Here is a 22,938-nt window from a genome sequence, read left to right as displayed (position 1 = left end):
CTTTTTATTGTTATTTCGGTGTTGTAATGGATTTTAGTTTTAGGAAACATAACAGCTTGGTTAACTGTTGCTGTCCCTCTCTAGATCTCAGAGATCCATGTTTGCGGGGAATCCGAGGACATGACAGCCAAGGAGCGTCTGCTGATGTGGTCCCAGCAGATGACCGAGGGCTATGTGGGTGTACGTTGTGACAACTTCACCACCTCTTGGAGGGATGGGAGACTTTTCAATGCCATCATTCACAAATACAGGTAACACAATCATTCACAAATACAGGTAACACAATCATTCACAAATACAGGTAACACAATCATTCACAAATACAGGTAACACAATCATTCACAAATACAGGTAACAAACCATTCACAAAAACAGGTAACACAATCATTCACAAATACAGGTAACACAATCATTCACAAATACAGGTAACACAATCATTCACAAATACAGGTAACACAATCATTCACAAAAACAGGTAACACAACCATTCACAAATACAGGTAACACAATCATTCACAAATACAGGTAACACAATCATTCACAAATACAGGTAACACAATCATTCACAAATACAGGTAACACAACCATTCACAAATACAGGTAACACAACCATTCACAAATACAGGTAACACAATCATTCACAAATACAGGTAACACAATCATTCACAAATACAGGTAACACAATCATTCACAAAAACAGGTAACACAATCATTCACAAATACAGGTAACACAATCATTCACAAATACAGGTAACACAATCATTCACAAAAACAGGTAACACAACCATTCACAAATACAGGTAACACAATCATTCACAAATACAGGTAACACAATCATTTACAAATACCGGTAACACAATCATTCACAAAAACAGGTAACACAAACATTTGCAGATATAGGTAACACAATCATTCACAAATACAGGTAACACAATCATTCACAAATACAGGTAACACAATCATTCACAAAAACAGGTAACACAACCATTCACAAATACAGGTAACACAATCATTCACAAATACAGGTAACACAATCATTTACAAATACCGGTAACACAATCATTCACAAAAACAGGTAACACAAACATTTGCAGATATAGGTAACACAATCATTCACAAATACAGGTAACACAATCATTCACAAATACAGGTAACACAATCATTCACAAAAACAGGTAACACAACCATTCACAAATACAGGTAACACAATCATTCACAAATACAGGTAACACAATCATTTACAAATACCGGTAACACAATCATTCACAAAAACAGGTAACACAAACATTTGCAGATATAGGTAACACAATCATTCACAAATACAGGTAACACAATCATTCACAAATACAGGTAACACAATCATTCACAAAAACAGGTAACACAACCATTCACAAATACAGGTAACACAATCATTCACAAATACAGGTAACACAATCATTTACAAATACCGGTAACACAATCATTCACAAAAACAGGTAACACAAACATTTGCAGATATAGGTATTACAACATCCAAATCAAAGAAATGTACCCCCCCCCCCCCCAGATATAGGTTGAAAAACTTTCATTGCTCATAATACATATAAACTAGAAAATCTGAAAAGAGAAATAAAACTCTGCACACTTGCTGACCTGCATGCTCCACAATGTTTTTGTTGTGGATATTAAAATGTTTCCATCATTAGTCTTTCGACAGGGTTTGACTGGGATCAACTGAGATTAATAGATTCCCAGTTTATAATAAAAACAGTTTACGTAACAGAACTGTGAACTTGGATGACCTACTGAGTCATGTCTGTGGTTTACCACCGCGTTTTGAGTCTTGGACTCCTTTCTTCCCATCATTCCAGTGATGCAGCACTCAGTTGGCTTTAGTTGTTATTGAAGGTGGTTGGTATTTCAAACCGCTATACTTTGCCTTGTTGGAGGTTAAATTAGATTAACTTCCTGAAGAAGATGGAAAAGTCTATCTCCCTCCTGCCTTTTGCTTGTTATGTTCCAATTCATAGTTGTTGCCCCATAAATTATAACTTTTATTAAAGGGACAATGTTCTCAAAAACATATTTCTTTTGTCAAGGTACTTTCACATTATAAGGTAGGAATGAAACTTACATTTAAAAGCAAATTGAAAGAAAATGTTGGATATGGAATGTTGAAAATCAAAAAAATAAATTGGAAAACAATGCTGTTTTTTTACAATTATTTCTGAAGAAACAGAATCATTTATGAAAAGTACTACAGATAAACTGCGACTAGAGTTATTGAGAGGCTTCGTTTTTTAAGCTCAATACAAATACACACACAAACGTTAATGCCATACAGTATGTGTGGGTTATGTGGGATTGTTGGGTTGGCCTGACTCTCCTCGGCTGTTGAGTAAATAAATATTTATTTAACTGGAACGTCCAGGACTGCACTTTGTCCCTATTTCCTCTGAGCTTATTATTTACACATGCATATATTCAACTATATAACAGGTTTATATAACATTTTCTAGTTCATATGTCATTCAAACTATCGTTATTATTCAAACAATGCGTGTGATCAAAGTGCAGAATCAACCTAAAACATATCAACATGAACCAACATATTTTTGGGCAGAATGCTACCTTAGCTCTGCCAATTCTGCCCAGTATCTTTACTTGTTCAGTGACAACAGCGTTGAATCTAATCAAATGCAATCTAATCTCTCAGGTATTACAATGTATTAAAGTAGAACTTAATGAGTTTCTTCTTCCTTTGAAGGCCTGACCTTGTGGATATGAGCCGAGTGTCGTTGCAGAGTAGCCGGTCAAACTTAGAACAGGCCTTTGGTGTTGCTGAACGGCTTGGCGTGGCCAAACTTTTGGACCCTGAGGGTGAGTTGCTCTGCTCTGACGGGGTGCTTGACACATCACATCAACATTCTCCATGTTATTGACAACTCCCCGCTAAACTCAATCAGCTAGAAGAACTGCAACACATTATTACTAGAGGCGGGGAGGACCTCAAATAGCATCTTTAATTATATGGGAATGCTTTGAGATGAATTGGTTTCAAATGAAACATGAATTCCGGTCTGATCGTAGACACTCCTTGTGCTTTGAAATGACCTGATGAACTCTTTCTAACTAGACGTGGATGTGCAGTCGCCAGATGAGAAGTCAGTCATCACTTATGTCTCAACACTATATGATGTCTTCCCTAAAGTTCCCGATGGTGTTGACGGTATCAGTGCAAATGTAAGTACATGATGACAAGAGGATTGAACAGTGCGTTGTACAGAAGGCGTTTCATTCAGTCTATTCAGGGTGTACAGGGAGTAGCGATCAGCTTATGCCCCTCCCAGAACATTGTTTAAATGTTATTTAAAGGTTATGGAAGCATCCCGAAGCTGGGTTTATTCTAGTGACTACAGTGCAGAGCTCTACCTACGTCTTTATGTAGTTTAGTCTGTTTAACACAACATGAAAAAACAAGTGAGATGTTGTTCTGCTCATTGCACAGTGCTGATTTGTTGGATGCCCTGTACTTTAGAATTTCTTGGACAGCACAATATGGTCTGTTTAGAGAATGCAACCAACCCTACAAAAGCCCGTTCACTTTTTTTATGTCATCTGTTTTTCTGAACAGGATGTTGATATCAGATGGGTTGAGTACCAGAACATGGTGAATTACCTGGGCCAGTGGATCAAACACAATGTGGCAGTGATGTCAGACAGAACGTTCCCTAACAACCCAGTGGAACTTAAGGTAAAGCAGAAAGAAAACAAAATGCTGCTTAAATATCCCCATTTAATGCCATTGGGAATGAATTGTAGAAAGACATCTAGTTTCATCAAGAATCAACTTCCAATAAGCCTCTAATGTCTGACATGTGTCCCTGCTAGTAAGTAAGCTGGATATAAGTAGCACCTACTGTAGTAGTAGTAGTAGACTCTATTTTAAAGTGCTTCCCCTAAAAGCTTGAGGCTAAATATCCAAGCTTTCTAAGGCTTTTAACATAGCGTCTCTCTCATGCATATTAAATATTAAAATGTTATTGATGGGTATCAGCGAGTAGCTCCTTTTACTTTGAAGAGTCCATAGGGTTAGGGTAAGACGGCAGGAGCTCTACGAGGTACCGTGCAGTGGTTTTACAGTATACATAATGAGTGTAGATGTACTATTTAGTGGTCTAGACAGAAATGGATACACAATTTATTAAGAAGTTTTGCTGTGTTCATAATGAACTCCTGTTATTTCTCCTTTTTCAGGCACTTTATACACAGTACTTGCAGTTTAAGGAGAATGAAATCCCGCTGAAAGAAAACGAAAAGAGCAAAATCAAACATCTTTACCAAATGCTTGAGGTATACAACTGTGACTAATAATCTAGATTTTGTTTTGTTTTTGTAACTAACAAAATGTTTTGGACTTAACCCGAGGTGTTTGTGTGTTGGCGGATAGGTTTGGATCGAGTTTGGTCGTATTCAGCTGCCTCCAGGGTATCACCCCAACGATGTGGAGAAGGAATGGGGCAAGCTGATTGTGGCCATGTTGGAGAGAGAGAAGAGCCTGAGGCCTGAGGTGGACAGGTATGAAGGATAACCCCTTGGCTGTCGTTTGAAAACCACACACTGCTGTGATTAATTATTCGAATCCCATACTTTCATGACAGATACACATTAAGACAGAGCTAAGTAAGATTTGCGCCATTTGCCAGATTGCAATGACTACGCAAAACAGTATTTCATTCTATGTGATTGTTTCAGGCTTGCAGGTAGTCTGCTTATCGTAGTCCCCCTGTTTTGTTGTTTTACTTTTGTGTCTAAACGTTGGTCTAAGAATGTTCAGTAATTGAATTTGTCCGTAGTTTATGACATCATACATTTACATGTTTTGGTCTGTGGTTTAGAAAGAAGCAATCTTGTAAAATAGCATAATTTTTAAAACATAAACACATTCTCTTGCTGTTTTTGTAGCAATTTTTTGTGGCATGAATCCATGCCCAGCTAATCAGCTCAGGTTATTCAGTCTTGGTTTTTAGGTACTTTTGATTTGAAGTGCTGACAGTGGGTGTGCCCGTCATTTCTCGTCAACATACAGTAATATATCTTTTCCATGGTATATTCACTGGAATTCAATCACTGTTTGACAGCACCCTTTGGCTTTAAACAAAACCGTCCATACTTGCCCATTGTGGAAATACTCTGATCATTTTGAAAATAATTTTGCGATTCCACTGGATAGTTGATATCTGGAAATGTTGCGTGATATCACATAGATACTTATTTGCTGTGCAGACCAGTTGGAGGCCAATAGTATGCCATGTGCCACACCTTACATCATGAACTGTTACTGTCTGAACCTGTTATGGACTATACAAATAATGATGAGTTTCTATGGCCTAAGGCGACATATCCTTGAAGGGTGGGATCTTTTTGATGAAGTCCTCACCTGGGTGTGTGAGGGAACATAAGGGCCTATAAAGGGGCGAGAGAAAAACACTCTTGTCAGATGGACCCGTGTGCGCGTGTCGCATGTCGTGAGGGTGGACTCGGCGCCGGAGTTCCCCCGTTTCAAACGGAAGAGCTTTTATCGAGCTAGCGTGATTCTCCGCGTCGCCTCGGCACAGTGCTACGGCCCTCCAGCATGCACAGCGGCATGGCTTACAACATGGGATACAGCAGCGTTTCGTCAGTAAGCAACAGCACTCTGACCAGCCTCGGTTCCTCTGAGAACCTTCTCTCAGGACCAGCTGCAGAGCCGTTGCTGTCCAGCACACCGGTCTTCCCGGTTTTCCTCAATAACAACACATCCGTGTACGGAGCGAGGTGAGCTTAAGTGTTGACGAGCCAGGGCCGTCTTGGGCCCCCCCCCCCGTGGATTTATTGTCAGCAAAAGAGGTTTTGACACGGAGCTCTGATGCCACGACACTGCCACGTCTATGTTGTTTGTGCGGTAATCTTACGTCTGGCTTGTGATGTGTTGTTGTCTACTAGGCTTGACATGTTGCAGCAAATTGCCGCTAGGGTCCAGCGGGACTGTGCCACTGGAGAGGACAAATTGGCATTAGCAAGAACAGCTCTGCAGTCTGTAAGTACGACACAGGAATAGCATATCGCCTCAGAACATCAGAATACACGGTATTGCTCCTCTTCTGTTTATATACAGTATTGGGGAAAATGTTTTGTATAGCATTTATTTTTTGAATTTCCTAACTAACGGTTTGGGCATTGTTGTTTTTCTCAGGATGCTAAGCGACTAGAGTCTGGGATCCAGTTCCAGAACGAGGCGGAGATTGCTGGGTACCTCCTGGAGTGTGAGAACCTCCTGAGACAGCAGGTTGTGGACATCCAGGTCCTGCTGGATGGGAAGTTCTACTACTCAGATCAGCTTGTTCAAAGGTGCGGACTTGCTGCTTTCTGCAGACGTGTGCTGCTACACAGTGAAGGGAAGGGGTGGCGGCTGGGGGTTAGGCTGCTCGGGGAGTAAAGGGGGTTGATGGGTGGAAAGGATTGGATGAGTCGTTTTGGAATTAATGGGATAGGAGTTGGGATTTTTGCCACTTGGTTTTCTTTTCATTTTCTTGTACCGATGTTTTTGTTCTTCTTGTATTTGTGTACAAGTTAAGCTCTCTGCATTTTTGAATGTTTACACACAGTATGTGATTCACAGCTTTGTAACAAGCACCTTCTGTGAAGTCACCCTTGGTTTGTTGTTGTTGTTGTGTGGGAACCAGGGTGTCCAAGCTCCGTGACGACCTGCTGGGACTCAGGGCTGAGTGTTCTTCTGTGTACAACCAAGGACGCACCCTGACCACTGAACAGACCAAGATGATGATCTCAGGCATAACCCAAAGTCTCAACTCAAGCTTCTCTTCATCAAACCTAACCCCGGCGCTCACCCCTGGATGCCTGGGAACCCCTGGCCCCACCTTCACCTCCAGCCTAAGCCCGAGCCTCACTCCTGGCCTGACCCCTGCCATGACCCCCAGCGGAATGCAGCCTGGCTCAGTTCAGGCCTACATGGGTGGTGGAGGAGGGGGCATGGATCCGGGATCCCTCCAGCACCTCAAACACATGCAGATCCGCAAGCCCATGGGCAAGGCCTCTCTAGTGGACCCCAATATGACAGAGGAAGAGGTCAACTTGAACTTTGTGCAGGACCTCGTCAACTGGGTGGAGGAGATGCAGGTAGGAACCCAGTGAGGCTCCGCTGTCAGAGTGTCGCTTTGAGATTAAAATAATATTTTGAAGACGTATGGTCACTGGGTTTCTAGTATATACTCTAACATGTTTTTATGTATGTTCTGAATTGTTTTCTCATCTTTTCAAGGTGCAATTGGATCGTGGAGAGTGGGGATCCGATTTGCCTAGTGTTGAAACACATTTAGAGAACCACAAAGGTGTTCACAGAGCCATTGAAGACTTTCAAATGAGCCTTAAAGAAGCCAAACTTAGTGAGGTATGTCTCACCAACAGTCCACCTATTCTGCCCAGTCTTTGTCTGGAGACATCTCTGTGCATATTATTGTTTTGTAACAACATCTAGTATGTTATCTTTATCTCAGATTCAGATGACCCAAGCGCAAAAACAAAGTTATTCTGAAAAACTGGGCAAATTAGAAAACCAGTATGGGAAGTTACTGGTAAGTATCTTAACAAAAGTATTGGTTGTGCTAAGTAACAAAATAATCTCTGAACGGCGATCTTGAACACAGCATGCAGAAACAATTTCATGGTAATGTGCTTTTCTAGAACTATTCGCGAGAGCGTCAGAAGAACCTGGAGAGCCTGCGTGACTTTGTGTCCCGGGCCACCATGGAACTCATCTGGCTGAACGAGAAAGAGGAGGAGGAGGTCGCCTTTGACTGGAGCGATCGCAACAGCAACATTTCCAAGAAGAGAGAGTACCATGCTGTGAGTCCAACCACTGTCCATCTGTCCGTTGTAGTGAATTTCTATATTTCACTCAGTTATTTGGCTAGTCAGGCACATTTGATAATGATTTAGTTCATGTTCATAAAAGTAGATATTTTATAATATATTTAATATAAAAAATTGTGATGTGAAACTGTCTTTAAAAAACTGTTAAAATGCCAGTGATGAGCCCGGTCTTGGGCTTATAGAATACTGTTTAATAAAAAAATGCCATTCCATGTGTCTGGATTGGCAGCATTATATTCAGCCTGACACCGGTAATCAGTTAGCTATTTCTCTAAAGCACATTGCTTCCAGCTGGCGTTTGGGAATGCATGTACGTGCAGGTCATGGTGTTTGTATCCTGATAGGGGGAGGGGTTTCAGGCCGTGGTGAGATGCCATGGACGCAGTGTGACATCTCCGGTGTCTGCCCCCCCTCCATCATCCCTCCTCACACACACACACACACTCTGGTCTGTCTGCAGGATCTGATGAGAGAGTTGGATGACAAGGAGGAGGTGATCAAGTCAGTGCAGGATAAGGCAGAGAGACTCCTTCAGGAGAGCCACCCTGCCAGGCTAACTATTGAAGTAAGCCTGTGTTTCCAGGTTTCATATAACCACTCCAGAGTCACGTCATAGAAACACCTCATGTTAAAATCCAATACTTTTATTGTGTAAATCAGTTGATTGTGTCAGATTGTTTGTTTGCAAGTCATATACACATTGTTGTTCTGTTCTGTCACTCTCACACTGAACTCCAAAACCATAAATCACTGTGGCTTTTCCCAAAATGACTTCTAAATAGCTTTTACTTTGTGGTTGTACGCCAGGCATACAGAGCGGCCATGCAGACCCAGTGGAGTTGGATCCTACAGCTTTGCTCGTGCGTGGAGCAACACCTCAAAGACAACACAGTGTATTTTGAGGTAAGTTGGTGATCAATATTCCATTAAACAAATGGTAGCCTCATACTTTCAAATAGCTAATTGCATCGCCTTTCCTCAGTTTTTCAATGATGCCAAAGAGTCCATGGACTACCTAAAGAGCCTACAAAGTGACATCCAAAGGAAGTATGGCTGTGATCGGACAAGCAGCTTACACAAGCTGGAGGATCACATTCAGGAGTCCATGGTACGTTGGTTGACGTAACAGAATCATTCCTAAAGTCAGTCGTATAGACAAGGTTAGAAACTCAATGATGAGAGTCCTCGAGGATCCGGGTTAATATCCCACGACTAAAGATCCCAGTGAGCTCATGCTGTCGGTGTCTGACTGACTCTGGGACATGGCTGTTGTTCGTCCGCCCGCAGGATGAGAAGGAGCAGCTTCTTCAGTACCGCAGCACAGTGGCTGGGTTAGTGGGCAAGGCCAAGACCATCGTCCAGCTCAAGCCCAGGAACTCAGACACCCCGGTCAGGTCCTCCATACCCGTCAAAGCCATCTGTGACTATCGACAAATAGAGGTACTCTTGTGCTTTTTCTATCCAAGTAGCTCATCAATTAATCTTTAGTTGGGTCATGGTACTTTTGTAACAGGACTTTTGAGATGTCTGAATTCAGAGAAATCTATAAATAGAGGAATAAAGGGTTTCGTTCTTTTAGTCGATTTAGATACTTTTCACAGTAAAATGGTTGTCATTTGATTTGACACGCCTCACTTGTTCTTCCTCTACTGTAGATCACCATTTATAAGGACGACGAGTGTGTCCTCGCCAGTAACTCCCACCGGGCCAAATGGAAGGTGATCAGTCCGTCTGGGAACGAGGCCATGGTGCCCTCTGTCTGCTTTACCGTGCCTCCACCCAACAAGGAGGCAGTGGAGCAGGCTAGCCGGATGGAGCAGCTTTACCAGAATGTTCTGGCCCTCTGGCACCACTCCCACGTCAACATGAAGAGTGTGGTCTCCTGGCACTACTTGATGGCTGACATCAGAGCCATCCGCAACTGGAATGTGTCCTCGGTATGTCTTGCCATTTCTGCTCTAGTGATACATTTGGTAATAGAGTGATAGTCACAATACTTTTGCGGACTTGACCTGAAATTGAATTATTATACTGCAGATGGCGCTATTTATTTTTTTATTTTTTAAAGAACTGAGTTTCTAAAGGTTTTGAGCTGTCTAATGCTGTTTGCCATGTTCTACCCAGATTAAGACCATGTTGCCAGGCGAGCACCAACATGTTCTTAGCAACCTGCAGTCCCACTTTGATGACTTCCTGGAGGACAGCGAGGAGTCAGAGGTGTTCATGGTGGCAGACTGTTCCCAGCTAGAGATGGAGGTGCTGGCCTGCAAAGAGTACTATGAGGAGCTGCTAAAGGCTGCAGAAAGAGGCAAGAATAAGCTGAGCAAGTCTGCAGACAGAGGCAAAGCTGAGCTAAGCTGCTGTGAAGAGATAGGCATAGCTGAGCTAAGTAATGCTAAGCATGCATTAGCTATTAGCTAAACATTTCCACATGAGTGAGATGTTTCATCAACAAATGAATAAATGTGAAGCATTTCTCACCAAAAACAATTTGATTTTTGTTTATAACAATGTAATTTTTTATGAATGCATGCTGGAATGGCGCTGTAGGATCTCATCAGCTCGTGCTTGGTTCTTCCCTCCTTGCTTGGTCTGCTTACTTGGCATCAATGGCCTACTATTGGAAACCACAGGTTGTGGTGTATCTTGGTTTAGTTGCACCAGGTTTGCCTTTATTGTCAATTCTAACAGGGCCTTGTTGGTAAATGTTTTTGCAGCAGTCATTGAGGCAAACACATGGTTCTTTAAGCCTATTAGCCATAAAAGGAATACCTTTTGGAACAATGTCAGAGACCTACCAAGGTCCCCATGGCCCAAACTGTTCCAAAGGGTGTGTTTCTCTGTGTGTTTTACTGTGTGTGTTAGAGTAAGTGAATTTCATAGATTTTTGTTAGCCTTTTGTAACCAAAGGTAGTAGAATATCCTACAGAAGACTTTAAGGAGGTGATGATTTGCTTTGTTTTACCACCAAAGTATAAGCTTTATTAATCAATAATCAGTGGATTGCTCGAAAAACACTTTGCATTAATGGTGCCAGATTTTATTATTTTTTATTTTATTTATTATTCTTCCAGAGATTCTACCAGTATCCAAGAAAAACGTTTTTGGACACATGTACTTGATGTCCTCTCATGGGTTGGTTCTTACCCATTCTGTGGTTTTGTATTGAACAGAGGAACACGAGGAGTCTGTGTACAACCAGTACATCTCTGAGGTGCGCAACTTCCGCATGCGTCTGGAGGCCCAGGAGGAGCACCTGATCCGACAGATCCGCACCCCGCTGGACAGAGACGACCTAGAGCAGAGTGTGTTGCGCATTAGAGAGCAAGAGGTAGAAGAAAAACTCACTGTTCACACTATCATCTCTCTGTCATATAAATCCATCATACAGTCATGACATGGGTCAAAGAGTTTGTACTTCTTCTCTTGAGTTACAAGCTTGGAACTCTGCAGAATAGTTTCATTGGTATTTACTAAGAGATAAATCAAGCACAAATCAAATGTTACCAAGCTTCTTCAAAATCTTTCGGTCTGTCTGTAATCGATTCATATTGACCCTTGTAGAAGAAGAAGGCCGAGCTGGATCAGCTTAAAGAGGATCTGGATACAATGAAGGAGAAGTGTGAGACTTTCCTCAGACAGGCCGCAGCCTCTCCTTCTGTCCCTGTCCTGTCCTCTGACCTCAACGTCCTAACCCAGAGCATGAGCCAGGTTTACTCCATGTCCTCTATCTACCTGGAGAAGTAAGTGGGCCCAGATACATGTTCCCCCCTGTATAGAACTAGAATATTCTCAGCGCATTCAAGTTCAACAATGGAATAATTATTCAAGGTTCACAAAGCCTTTATCAGGTTTACAATGTTGATCTTTTACACAATGTTGATGTAAATACCAGCGAACTCGTGGTGTCTCTGCAGACTGAAGACGGTTAGTTTGGTGGTGAAGCACAGCCAGAGAGCAGAGGCTCTAGTGAAACTCTATGAAGCCAAACTTTCTGAGGAAGATGCTGTGAATTCTGAGCTGAAGTCCATTGACGCAGTCGTCAGCACGCTCAAGGTAAGTATCCTTGGTAATACGTTTTTATGGACATTTAAAATTACAATATAGAGTATCCTGTTTAATGAGTGCTGGATGTTAATTTGTATTTTTTGATGCCCGGTCTTTGAGATACATTATTATGCCAAGATTGAGGAGCCTTCTCTTTCGTCCACTGTTAGCAATGGCGCTCAGAGATTGATGAGCAGCGGGATGTCTTTCACGACCTTGAAGATGGTCTACAGAAGGCGCGTGGCATCAGCGACCGCATGTTCAAGGCCCACAATGAGCGTGACTTTGACCTGGACTGGCACAAGGAAAAAGCTGACCAGCTGGGAGAGAGGTGGAACAACGTACACTCCCAGATTGAGAACAGGTTTGTGTTTTCAGGTTAAGTCACTCGCTAGAAAGAATTTGATTCCATTTACCAGTAAGAAGTTGTGAGAAACGGTGTTTGTGAATGTATACAGTACCAGTCAAAATTTTGGACGCCCCTTAACCATTCATGTAAATGAGTTAGTGTGCTCCAAACCATTGACTGGTACTGTGTATGTATGTGGACAAAGGGAACGTACAAATACAAAGATATACATAAACTAAGGCTAAGTACAGATACAATGGCTTGATACATGATTCTTATTAAATCTGTTTCAGACTTCGTGACCTGGAGGGAATCGGTAAATCACTGAAGTACTTCAGAGAATCCTACAGCAGTTTGGATGAATGGGTCAGGGAGATGGAGGCTGCTCAGCTAAAGACCCAGGAAAACCAGCCAGAGGACAGCAAGGCACTCGCTGAGCTACTTAACCAACAGAAGGTCCTAGTTGCAGAAATTGAACAAAAGCACGGCAGAATTGATGAATGCCAAAAGTATTCAGAGCAGTACTCATCTGGGGCTAAAGTAAGTACATTTTATTTACTGTTTTGACCTGAATAAATTGACAGATTGTTCTACACAACGAGCATTTTAAGGCCAGATGAGAAATATTTCTTAATGTATTTTCAGGATTATGAGCTACAGCTGATGACCTACAGAGCGATGGTTGACTCCCAGCACAAATCTCCACTCAAGAGACGAAAGATGCAGAACTCAGCTGATGCAATCATTCAAGAGGTGAGCGCCTTCAAACAGTAGCAGACCTGTGCCACATTTCCACTGGTGCTTTACCCCAGTACCAGGGGTGATTTATGCTAATGTTGGCTCAAGACTTTCCTGTTTTGACCATACATTTGATACCAAGGGCTTAATGAGGCGTAAACTATCAACGTGATTTGGTTTTCCGGTTATAAAAAATAAGTGGCAATATTTTTCTGGTAGTAAAATATAATAAACAACAACACCATGCTCAGTTTGTTTATAACATGGCGTTTGAACTTGAGTAATGAAACAGATGTCTTCCTCAAACTCCTGCAACTGGCTCCTTCTCCACCTCCACCCGTGAGCCGTGACATTGCAACTGTAAGCCAGTGTATTCATTATTTAGTTTAGTAAGTATAAACCTTTAATAGAAGGATTTGGGAGAATTCTGAGGTAATTTTGTGTTGTTATAAGTCCTGCATACAACGTCTCGGTCTCAGCGCTGCGTGTTTCTATTGAGTCAGTGGCATCGCACCACCTTCGGTCGTTCCAACTCGTTCCGCTTTGAGTCTTTGCTTCCCTGTACTGTTTCTTCATTTAAATTTTATCAGGGATCTGTTTGTTAGATCAGATGAAAACCATTACGAGAACCCTAAGACTAAGTAAATAATACACATTAGAATAGTACAACACGCATTTTCGCCGCACGTAACACGTCAACCGGCAAACCCCGCCCTAAGTCCTCCAGTCCGGGGCTTGGCACCACGTGAGAGCCGTGCTACTCAGTCACAGCCTAGTGGCCGATTGGCGCTGGCCCATGTCAGCGGAAACATAAAAATGTCTACACTTTCGGGTAAAACATCAGTTTTTAGCACCAGTGGAAACGAGGCATTCGTGTTGAGTGTCTGTTTTCAGTGCTAAAGAAAGCTACCCTTGTTTTCTACCCTCATTTCAGTTCATGGACCTACGAACTCGCTACACAGCCCTTGTCACCTCTATGACCCAGTATGTAAAGTTTGCCAGTGAAACGTTGAAGAGAACCGAAGGCGAAGAGGTACGGTATTGACGAAATATTACACTTGGAATGTGAAATCCACTGTGCATACTTTGGACTGCCTTTTCCTTCTGCCTAAGACTATTGTGTTAACAGGGTTGACTCCTAGCCATACTGAAATAACGGGAACCTTGACATTACAGCTGTAAATATGAAATGTAAAATCAAGGGGTTCATTTCTCTTCACTCCTATGTAAAGTACATTCAGCACTGGTGAATGTAGATGTTTTGCTTTGTTCAAGCAAAATCATGCAGTATGGTGTGGTACTGTATGCAGCTGTAAAGCTGATACAAAAGAACCATTCTTTTGTATCATTTTTGGTGATGGTGACTTCTCTGGGAGGAAGTTCCTTTATCCCACTGTCTCTGAAATACTCTCTTATGATGGAATTTGTTGGGGACAATTAACAACGCTGCAACTCTCCTTATTGTGGTAAGCCTGTTTGCATAAACATACAGTGAACATAACAATCCTTTATTCCAGTACTAGGTTTGATGCAGTGGATGACTTGTTATTTTTGCATTGTAGAACAGGATAGCTTCAGAAAAAACAGAGTATCTCGTCTGGACAGAGAGCTGGGAGCTCCAAAAGGCAGCTGGGGAGAGGTTGATTGGACAGCTTAAGCAGCAGGTACAGGAACTGAAGACCACATTGGCGGAACGAACCTGCCAGTTGACCAGTCTACAGGGAGAGGTAGAGACACAGAGGAGTACCATAGAGGATCTGACCCTCCAGACGTCCAAGGCAGAGAGTGATGCTCAGCAGTACTATGCAAAACTAGAGATGGTAGTGAAGGGCAAAGCAGCCATTGAGCAGGAGTTAGTTAATGCAAAACAGCTAGTCCAGCAGTCAGAGGCCAAACGGTCAGCTCTTGAGGAGAGCCTTCGTGTACTAAAGATTAATATCGAGGAGAGCACCCTGGCCCGCAAGAAACTAGAGGACCACTTGAAGAGGAAGAACAGCGATGTTCAGGATCTTGAGGATCACAACCGCTCACTGCAGAGGATGCAACATTCCTCTGTCACCAACAGTATCCATACAATCCATGCAGAGGTGGAGGCAGAGGTCCTGCAGCAGAAAAAGGAGGAGCTTGCCATGGCAAAGAAAACTGCAGAGGCCGAGATCAAGACGCTTAAGTCAGAGTTGAACTCTGTGCTGGTGCATAGAAAAATAGCAGAGGAGAAAGCACAACAGTTCAAAGACCTGTTAGACGATGCCAATACAAGGTTGAAGAAACTTCAGCTTGATATGGAATCAGATAGGGGCAGCATGAGACAAAAGTCAGAGGAGCTCAGACAGGAATCTTCAGAACTGAGAAAATCCATTTATGTTTTTCAAGAGCAAATCAAATCTCTACAGAGGGATAAGTCTTCATTAGAACAGAAAGTTATTTTTCACAAAACAGAGGGTGAAAGCCTGAAAGAACAGTTAAAGATCAACCAAGGAAAACTGCTTCAGAAGAACTCAATGGAACATGAGAGTAGTCACAAGATACAATATTTAGAGGAAGATCTTGCCTCCAAACAGGCTGAGGCAGACCAGATGAAGTTCAAGATTAATGAACTGACAAGAATAAATGTGTCATTAGACAATGATATTAGAAGTCTAAAAATCAATATGGAATCTTTACACAGAGAAAAATCATTATCTGAACAAAAGATACAATCATTTAAAAGTGAAATGGAGAATTTAAAACTGCAGCTTCTAAAATCTAAAGAGGAATTTAACTTAAAGATACGATCTGAACAGGACTTACAACTCAAATCGAAAAATATGGAGGCAGAGCTTCAGAAAGGTGGAATGGTGATTGCACAATTGCAAAAGAAATTAGATGAGGTTATGAAGGTCAACATGGAGATGGAAGTCAATGTGAAGAAGACAAAAGCTGAACTGGACAAGGCCACCATGGAAATAGGAAGTAAAGATCAGCAAATCAACATATATAAGTCTCAGGTGGATGGCACCAAATCTCAGGTGAAAATCATTGAGGAGGAGCTGTTGAAGAAATCCCAGATGTCACACGAGCTTCAGATCAAACTGAGGGATTACAATGAAGAGGTTAAAAAGTCTTCTGAACTCCTTCAGAAAAACAAAACTCTCAGTTTGAACCTCACCAACTATGAAAAGGAAATCAGGAATCTAAAGTCTGAGCTTAGCTCTGTTGGCACTGAGAGGACTTTAGCCAATAAGAAACTCCAGGAGAAAAACGATGAAGTGAATGATCTGAATGTCACACTGAAGAAAGCAATGGCGGAACTGCAGAAGGAGTCAAATGAAGGCCAGAGGTATCTGGCTAAAGTAAAAGCATTGGAGGGGGAACTTTTGCAATGCAAGCAGAATATGAAAGGAATGACGGGAAGTTCTGAAAAAATAACAGCAAATATGAAGCAAGAAATTACTGTCCTTCAAAGGGACAAGACCATGGCTGACCAAAAACTGGTTAACTTGAAATCCGAACTTGAGGAGATGAGTTCTGTCTTGAGAAGAACTAAAGATGAATTAAATAAAGTTACCCAGGAAGTGACAATTAGCCAGTCTAAAGTCAAAGAGTTAGAGGCAGATCTTCAGAAGAGTAGGTTAACAATAAAAGAAATCACTGACACCACAGACAAATCCTCATTAGTTTTCAAACAGGAAATCACTGTCCTTCAGCGGGACAAAAGAGCAGCACAAGAAAAAACTCTTTCACTGTCATCTGATATCACCATGCTAAAGGGAAAGCTTGAACAAGCCCAACAAGAGGTCAAACAAAAACAAAACGAAAGTTCAACCTTGCAGTTAAGGTCCCAGAAGTTGGAAGAACAACTTGAAAACTGTAAGCAGATGCTGGAGGACTTGAAAAGCAAACTTGAACTGCAGAAGCAGGGATATGAGAGACAGTTGCAATTAGTGCAGGCTGAGATGAGTCAGAAGCTCACATTACAAAAATCTCACATCAAACTGGAAATGGAGCAGAAATCCAGAAAGCATTCACACAGTGCAGAATTAGCAGAGAATAACACCAAGTATTTCCAACAAGAAATTGAACAGTTAAAAACATTCAATGAGAGCACTTTGAAATTAAAGCAGGAAGCTCTCCAGCAAATAGATGAGCTTCGTGTTAAAATGCAGCAAGTACAAGATGTGAAAAACACCCTTAGCCATGACCTGCTTAAAGCAAAATCTCAAATTGCGAAATTTGAGAGTGAGAAAATGCTACTTAAATCTAACGTTACGCAGCTGGAAAACACCAACAAGCTAAACTCAAAAGAGGTCACAAAGCTTAAACAAATGTTGACAGACAGTGAGCAAAAACTAGTAATGAAAGAAAAAGAGGCAAGATCTCTGAATGAGAAAGTTGTATCCTATACCAAAGAGATCAAAGGTCTTCAGGAAAAGGTTTTGAATCTGGAAGTTGGAATTGAGACTGCCAATAGGACTGTAAAGGAAGTGGAGATTACAAATCAAACCAAAACATTGAATGAGATCACTTTGAAACTAAAGCGGGAATCTCAACAGCAATTAGATGAGCTTCGTATTAAAATGGAACGAGTGCAAAATGAGAAAACCACTGTCAGCCATGACCTGCTTAAAGCTAAATCTCAAATTGCTCAATTGGAAACAGAGAAAAATCTAATGAACTCCAGCATAATTCAGCTGAAAAATATCCATAAGCTAAACTCAAAAGAGGTTACAAAGCTGAAACAAATGTTGAAGGACAGTGAGCAAAAAGTGGAAATAAAAGAAAAGGATGCAAGATGCCTCAATGAACAGGTTGTTCTTTATGCCAAGGAGGTGCAAGTTCTTCAGGAAAAGGTCTTAAAGCTAGAATTCATGATTAAGACTGAACAAAGGACTGCAAAGGAAGTAGAGACCAAATATCAAACCAATCATACGTGTGACAAAGACAATGAAGTTACCAAACTGAAGACCGAGCTTTTGTTAACACAGAAAATAGTGTCATCATATGAAGAGGCAAAATGCAACCTGGAGGAGGAGCTTACCAAAATGAAAATGTCCTCAGAGGTATATATCTTTGAATATCATATAATGTTATTTTACATTGATGTAAAAATGCATGATGTTTGTAGAAAGGTAATTCTAAATGTAGACAAATATTGATTTGACATAAATAATATTTCATTTGTAGTTAGCATATCTCACGCTTAATGAGAATCGAATATTACCTCAAGGTATTTTTGAACAAATCTAATTATTATTCATCTTATGCCAACAGATGGCCACAACAGAGAAGGACAAAGTCCTAGAAGAACTGCAAAGAGTGAAACGAGACAAAATGGAACTAGTGATCAATCAACGCAGTTCACAAGATCCAACAGGGACAAAAACTGATGATTCCCTTGTCCAGAATACAACAGTGCAACAACAACATAATTTGAATGCCAAGAACCAGAGTAGAACAATGGAAGTGATGGCAATAACAAAAAAGTTAGTGTCTCTAGAGAGTCAGTCAGGGAAAAGTCCAACTGTTGTATCAAGCCCCCCAACCTCACATAACATCCAAAAAGATGTGTCACCTGATGTATCTCATTCTAAAATTGTATCTAAGTCTGAAGATTGTTGTTTGAAGCAGAACGAGACAACTTCCCTTCGATTTTCCCCAAAGCTTCAAGGATTCAGAGGCAGTGTCAGTATCAGGAAGTTGATTAAAACCAAGCTTTTAGATAAAGAAATCTTGCAGAAGTTAGAAACTGGCCTAGTCACATTAGAAGAGGTCCAAGCATCTCTTGCTCAGTTCATCAGCAAACCCACTGCTATAGCTGGCATCTACCTGGAGTCAAGTAAAAAAAAGATATCTTTCTTGGAGGCTGCTGAGAAAGGCCATTTAGCTAAAACATATGCCATTGAGTACATGGAGGCTCAGGCTGCAACTGGCTGTGTTATAGATCTGTCAACTGGAAAAACCCTCTCGGTTCAAGCTGCCCTGGAGAGGGGCGTTGTTGGGTTGGATCTGAAGGACAAATTAATGGATGCCGAAAAAGCAGCCACTGGCTATGTTTACGGCAGTAAAATACTGTCTGCGTTTCAGGCCATGGAGGAAAGGATTCTCGACAGGCATAAAGGAAAGAAGATCATTGAGGCCCAGATAGCCACTGGAGGATTATTTCATCCATTACTCGGTGTTAGGGTGCCCCTCAATGTGGCTATTGATCAGGGTCTCTTGAACAAAGCTACCCTACAGAGCCTTTACGACCCAGTCAGCAGCCCAAGAGGCTTCCACAACCCAGATTCAGGACAGAAGGCTTATTACTGTGAACTTCTGAAAACTTGTCTGTACGACACAGATGGTGGTGTCTATCTCCTGCCATCTGGCGAGAAGAATCTCTCCAGTTTCTCCTTCTCCAGTTCTCACAGAGTATCCGTCATCAACAGTGCTCTTGGTGTCGAGATGTCCACATACCAAGCCTATAAGGATAACCGCATTGACAAGTGGACGTACCTGTTTCTCTCTCAGCAGGACAGTGAATGGCAAGAAAAGTCCACTGTTGATATCAATGGAAGTCCTGTACATATAATCACAGATGTCAAAAGTGCACGTCAGCTTTGCATTGAAAATGCCTTAGATTCGAAGTTCCTTGAAATAACAGAACTGGTGAACTATCGGAGTGGGCTCATTAGCATCTATGAGCTGGCAGATATCATCCTTTCAAAGATGGTCGTTGTTCAGGATGTTAACAGCCCAGTGGCTGGTTTGTGGGATGTCACTCAAAAGAGGAGGGTCACCATTCTCCAGGGACTTCAGCAGGGCCTTATTGATAGACTAACTGCGTTGAGACTTCTGGAGGCCCAGGCTTGCACTGGGGGCTTTTGTGACCCTGCTTCTGGGGAGAAAGTCCTAGTCACCGAAGCTCTTCGTAGAGGTCTCTTGGATGAAACGTTTGCCCGCCAACTTCAACAGTGCGAGCAAACTTACTATGGCATCATCCATCCCCAGACAGGAAAGAACTTAAGTGTAGCTCAGGCTATTCAGGAGAACATGTTCCCTAGAGATGTTGGCCTTAGATGCATGGAATTCCAGCTCCTGACTGGTGGACTCATCAACCCAGAAACACGTGATAGAATCTCACTCGACGAAGCTGTTCAAATTTGCCTGGTTGACAAAGCCACCGCCTCATTCCTAAAAGATGTGAAGTCTCATCCCAAAAGCCTCACTTGCCCAAAGACTAGGAGGAAAATCTCTTTCATGGATGCACTTGAGAAGAGTGTCTATGACTGTCACACTGGGCTTAGGCTACTGGAGGCGACAAAGGCTCTTGGTGTTGGGGCTAAGTCTTCTTTCCAATATATTTGGACCTATCGCCACATTTGAATTAACTATATTTGGTTCTCCATGGCTTGTAAATAGGAGAAGTTGAATATCTGGTGAAACAAGCATAGTCTAATTCAATCATGTTCTTTCACCCAAATTAATAAAAATATGTATTTCTGTCTTTTAATAAATAAATATGAAACAGTTCTTTGACATGGAGTGATAGAAATTATTACATTGAGTTATATAAAAAATATATTTTATTAAATCATGGATGAATTACAAATCTTGGCATCATGTGTTAAGTGATGAAATTGTTTGGTTTTTTTATGTTTAAATGTGTTTTTTATATAAATGTATTTGAAACCTATTCCACATCAATCAGACAATGACATGTTTTTCTTCTCAACTGTAAAGAAAATACATTATAAATGTCATCAATCAAACCTTGATATGTGTTATTGAAATATGGCTGGGAGTCTCCCTTGAGGTTTTTTTGTTCTACACAATGTTCTGCATAACCACATTTCCACATGTTCAAACATGACCAACTCTGACCCTTACAGCTTTTATTTTTAAAAATTCTTTCCTCAAATCCTAGAGATGTGTTGATGAGGAGAAAAAAAAACATGGTGATAAAGTAAGCCAGTTATTGGGTTGGATTTCCAGTGTGAAACCGGGCCAAAGCAAAGACGGTAAAGCCACCACAGACACCTCTAGTAAGCCCCAGGTAAATACTGAGTGCAAACATTCATTTATTATTTTACGGTTTCAACCCATTTTTGTACCCATTGCATATAGTATATCATTCTGCTCACAATTCTGTCTATAACCATGCATGTCTTTAGCCATTTCCTACTTAAAAACAGTAGCAAATGATGTACTGATGATCATGCTTAATATCAGCAATATGAAATAAAGAATCACCCAACCTTTCACTGTCACTGTTTGGTAAAGGTTCTAATAAAGACAAGTATTATTTTAAAACTCTCTTATATATTTTCTTACCCTATTACAAATTGCCAACTTCAATTGAAATTCATTTTTGAAATCTGACAATGAGCAGAAAAGTATGTGCTCCAAGTTTGAACCATTACACCTTCCTTGTTGCCCTCTGGGCTTTTGTAATCACACCCATAAGTCATTATAAAACCAATAATGGCAGTTGCACAAGCATTCCAGTGTTGTAAACTTGGGGGTTTCGAACACTGAATTGACTGAAAACCTCAGATATTTGAGACAGTATACCTTGGGTATGACCAGAAATACTGTTATAATTGCATTGATAACTGAGTGGTATATGGTGTAGTATATGGTCTATCTCTATATATATTCATATGTATTTAAATATAACATGATTACAAGCAGCAACTACTCCTTGTATTTTATAAAATCTCCTTTACACTGTTCAGGCTTTTTTTGTATAGATTATGGAGTAATGTTTATTCGTAGAATAAATGAATGTGCTTCATATTAAAGGCATTACATTGTGGATGCTTAGTATCGCTAATAAATTATTTCATAAGGTATTTAAAAAACGAACTTCCTGTGAGTTTTTGCTGGTCAGGTACATTAAGTCAGGAAAAACATCTGGCGCTAGTTATTTTAAGTATAAGGACAGAATAAAAAAATAATGCAAATCCAACAAAGTACTATTAGAAACTGAATATCTCAATTAAATATACAGCACAAAACCCACTTAAATACGTTTTAGGAAAATCCAGTGTTGATTATTGATTAATATTATTCCACAGTGTGACATATCAAGTGATTAGACAAAAAATATGTTAGCTTTTTTAAAGGTATAACTTTATTTCAGGTTTCAATAGAAGAAATGGTAACAAAGAAAGAGCAAATTGCAGAAGCCCTGAGGACAACACAGCTGCTTCTAACTAAACATAGTGATAAGTGAGTTGAATTATCACTGCATATTTGTGACTTGTTAGGGGCTTACATTGGCTCATGCCGCTGTTTACATTTAATCATGCAATATTTGACAGTTCTTCAATGACTTCATGATATGATGATCAAAACTAAAATGCCTCTGATGCCTTGCAGAATGACTGAGGAGGAGAAGCATGAGGCCAAAGAACAGCTGAAATCCCTCCAACAGGCCTACAGTGAGCTCTCCCAACACTGTGCGGAACAGACACCCTCTGCTGACCAGGTTAGCTACTGGACTGCCTCTGAAGCACTGTATACGAATTATTGGTGTGACTGAGATGAATGACTGTTCAACTGCATGACTAACCTTATATCCTATTTGATCTCTAGCATGGTGTTTGGGTCACATTCATTGTCCTCTTTAAACCACTATTAACTTTTGAACAAGGAAAGGTATATTTCTTGAGAGTGGGGAAAGTCGCCCCCCCACCCCTGCCAAAACCAATGAAACTGGGTATGCTGTAAACATGCTTCTAGGTCTAGGAGCATGAGTGTTTCATGTCATGCATCCTCATTCAGACTTTTTTAAAGCCGTGATGGAAACCAAGCTTTGGGATCTCCTTTTCTTTCTTACAGGTGGTCACCAGCGACCATATATAACAGCCTCTTTGTTGTACCTAACCTGCATTCTTGTTTTGCAAGATGCTGAATATTCTGTTCACAGA

At 41.1% G+C, this 22,938-nt stretch overlaps 1 protein-coding gene across 28 annotated transcripts in view; it reads left to right on the top strand.

The window, feature by feature from the left end:
* The window catches only part of dst (dystonin), a 143,473-nt gene that overhangs the window by 56,269 nt on the left and 64,266 nt on the right, over positions 1-22,938 (top strand). For 27 of the 28 annotated variants that reach the window (XM_029120388.2, XM_029120385.2, XM_029120382.2 and 24 more), the window contains 28 exons: positions 85-251; positions 2,747-2,859; positions 3,116-3,222; positions 3,614-3,733; positions 4,237-4,332; positions 4,430-4,557; positions 5,965-6,058; positions 6,215-6,369; positions 6,705-7,158; positions 7,301-7,429; positions 7,536-7,613; positions 7,723-7,884; positions 8,372-8,476; positions 8,719-8,814; positions 8,894-9,019; positions 9,199-9,351; positions 9,567-9,848; positions 10,036-10,219; positions 11,085-11,242; positions 11,476-11,654; positions 11,829-11,967; positions 12,129-12,322; positions 12,601-12,847; positions 12,953-13,060; positions 13,980-14,078; positions 20,931-21,059; positions 22,149-22,237; positions 22,388-22,496. In XM_029120388.2, coding sequence (XP_028976221.2) covers positions 85-251; positions 2,747-2,859; positions 3,116-3,222; positions 3,614-3,733; positions 4,237-4,332; positions 4,430-4,557; positions 5,965-6,058; positions 6,215-6,369; positions 6,705-7,158; positions 7,301-7,429; positions 7,536-7,613; positions 7,723-7,884; positions 8,372-8,476; positions 8,719-8,814; positions 8,894-9,019; positions 9,199-9,351; positions 9,567-9,848; positions 10,036-10,219; positions 11,085-11,242; positions 11,476-11,654; positions 11,829-11,967; positions 12,129-12,322; positions 12,601-12,847; positions 12,953-13,060; positions 13,980-14,078; positions 20,931-21,059; positions 22,149-22,237; positions 22,388-22,496 — 4,200 coding nt within the window. Of the gene's footprint in view, positions 1-84; positions 252-2,746; positions 2,860-3,115; positions 3,223-3,613; positions 3,734-4,236; positions 4,333-4,429; positions 4,558-5,521; positions 5,797-5,964; positions 6,059-6,214; positions 6,370-6,704; positions 7,159-7,300; positions 7,430-7,535; positions 7,614-7,722; positions 7,885-8,371; positions 8,477-8,718; positions 8,815-8,893; positions 9,020-9,198; positions 9,352-9,566; positions 9,849-10,035; positions 10,220-11,084; positions 11,243-11,475; positions 11,655-11,828; positions 11,968-12,128; positions 12,323-12,600; positions 12,848-12,952; positions 13,061-13,979; positions 14,079-20,930; positions 21,060-22,148; positions 22,238-22,387; positions 22,497-22,938 lie in introns of those variants that run through there. The other variant, XM_029120390.2, reaches the window with a different exon arrangement.

This window comes from Esox lucius, chromosome 6, assembly GCF_011004845.1.
Source record: "Esox lucius isolate fEsoLuc1 chromosome 6, fEsoLuc1.pri, whole genome shotgun sequence".
In the NCBI taxonomy this organism is placed as follows: domain Eukaryota; kingdom Metazoa; phylum Chordata; class Actinopteri; order Esociformes; family Esocidae; genus Esox; species Esox lucius.
Note: the sequence above shows the minus strand (reverse complement) of the source record. Positions and strands in the feature narration are given on the sequence as shown.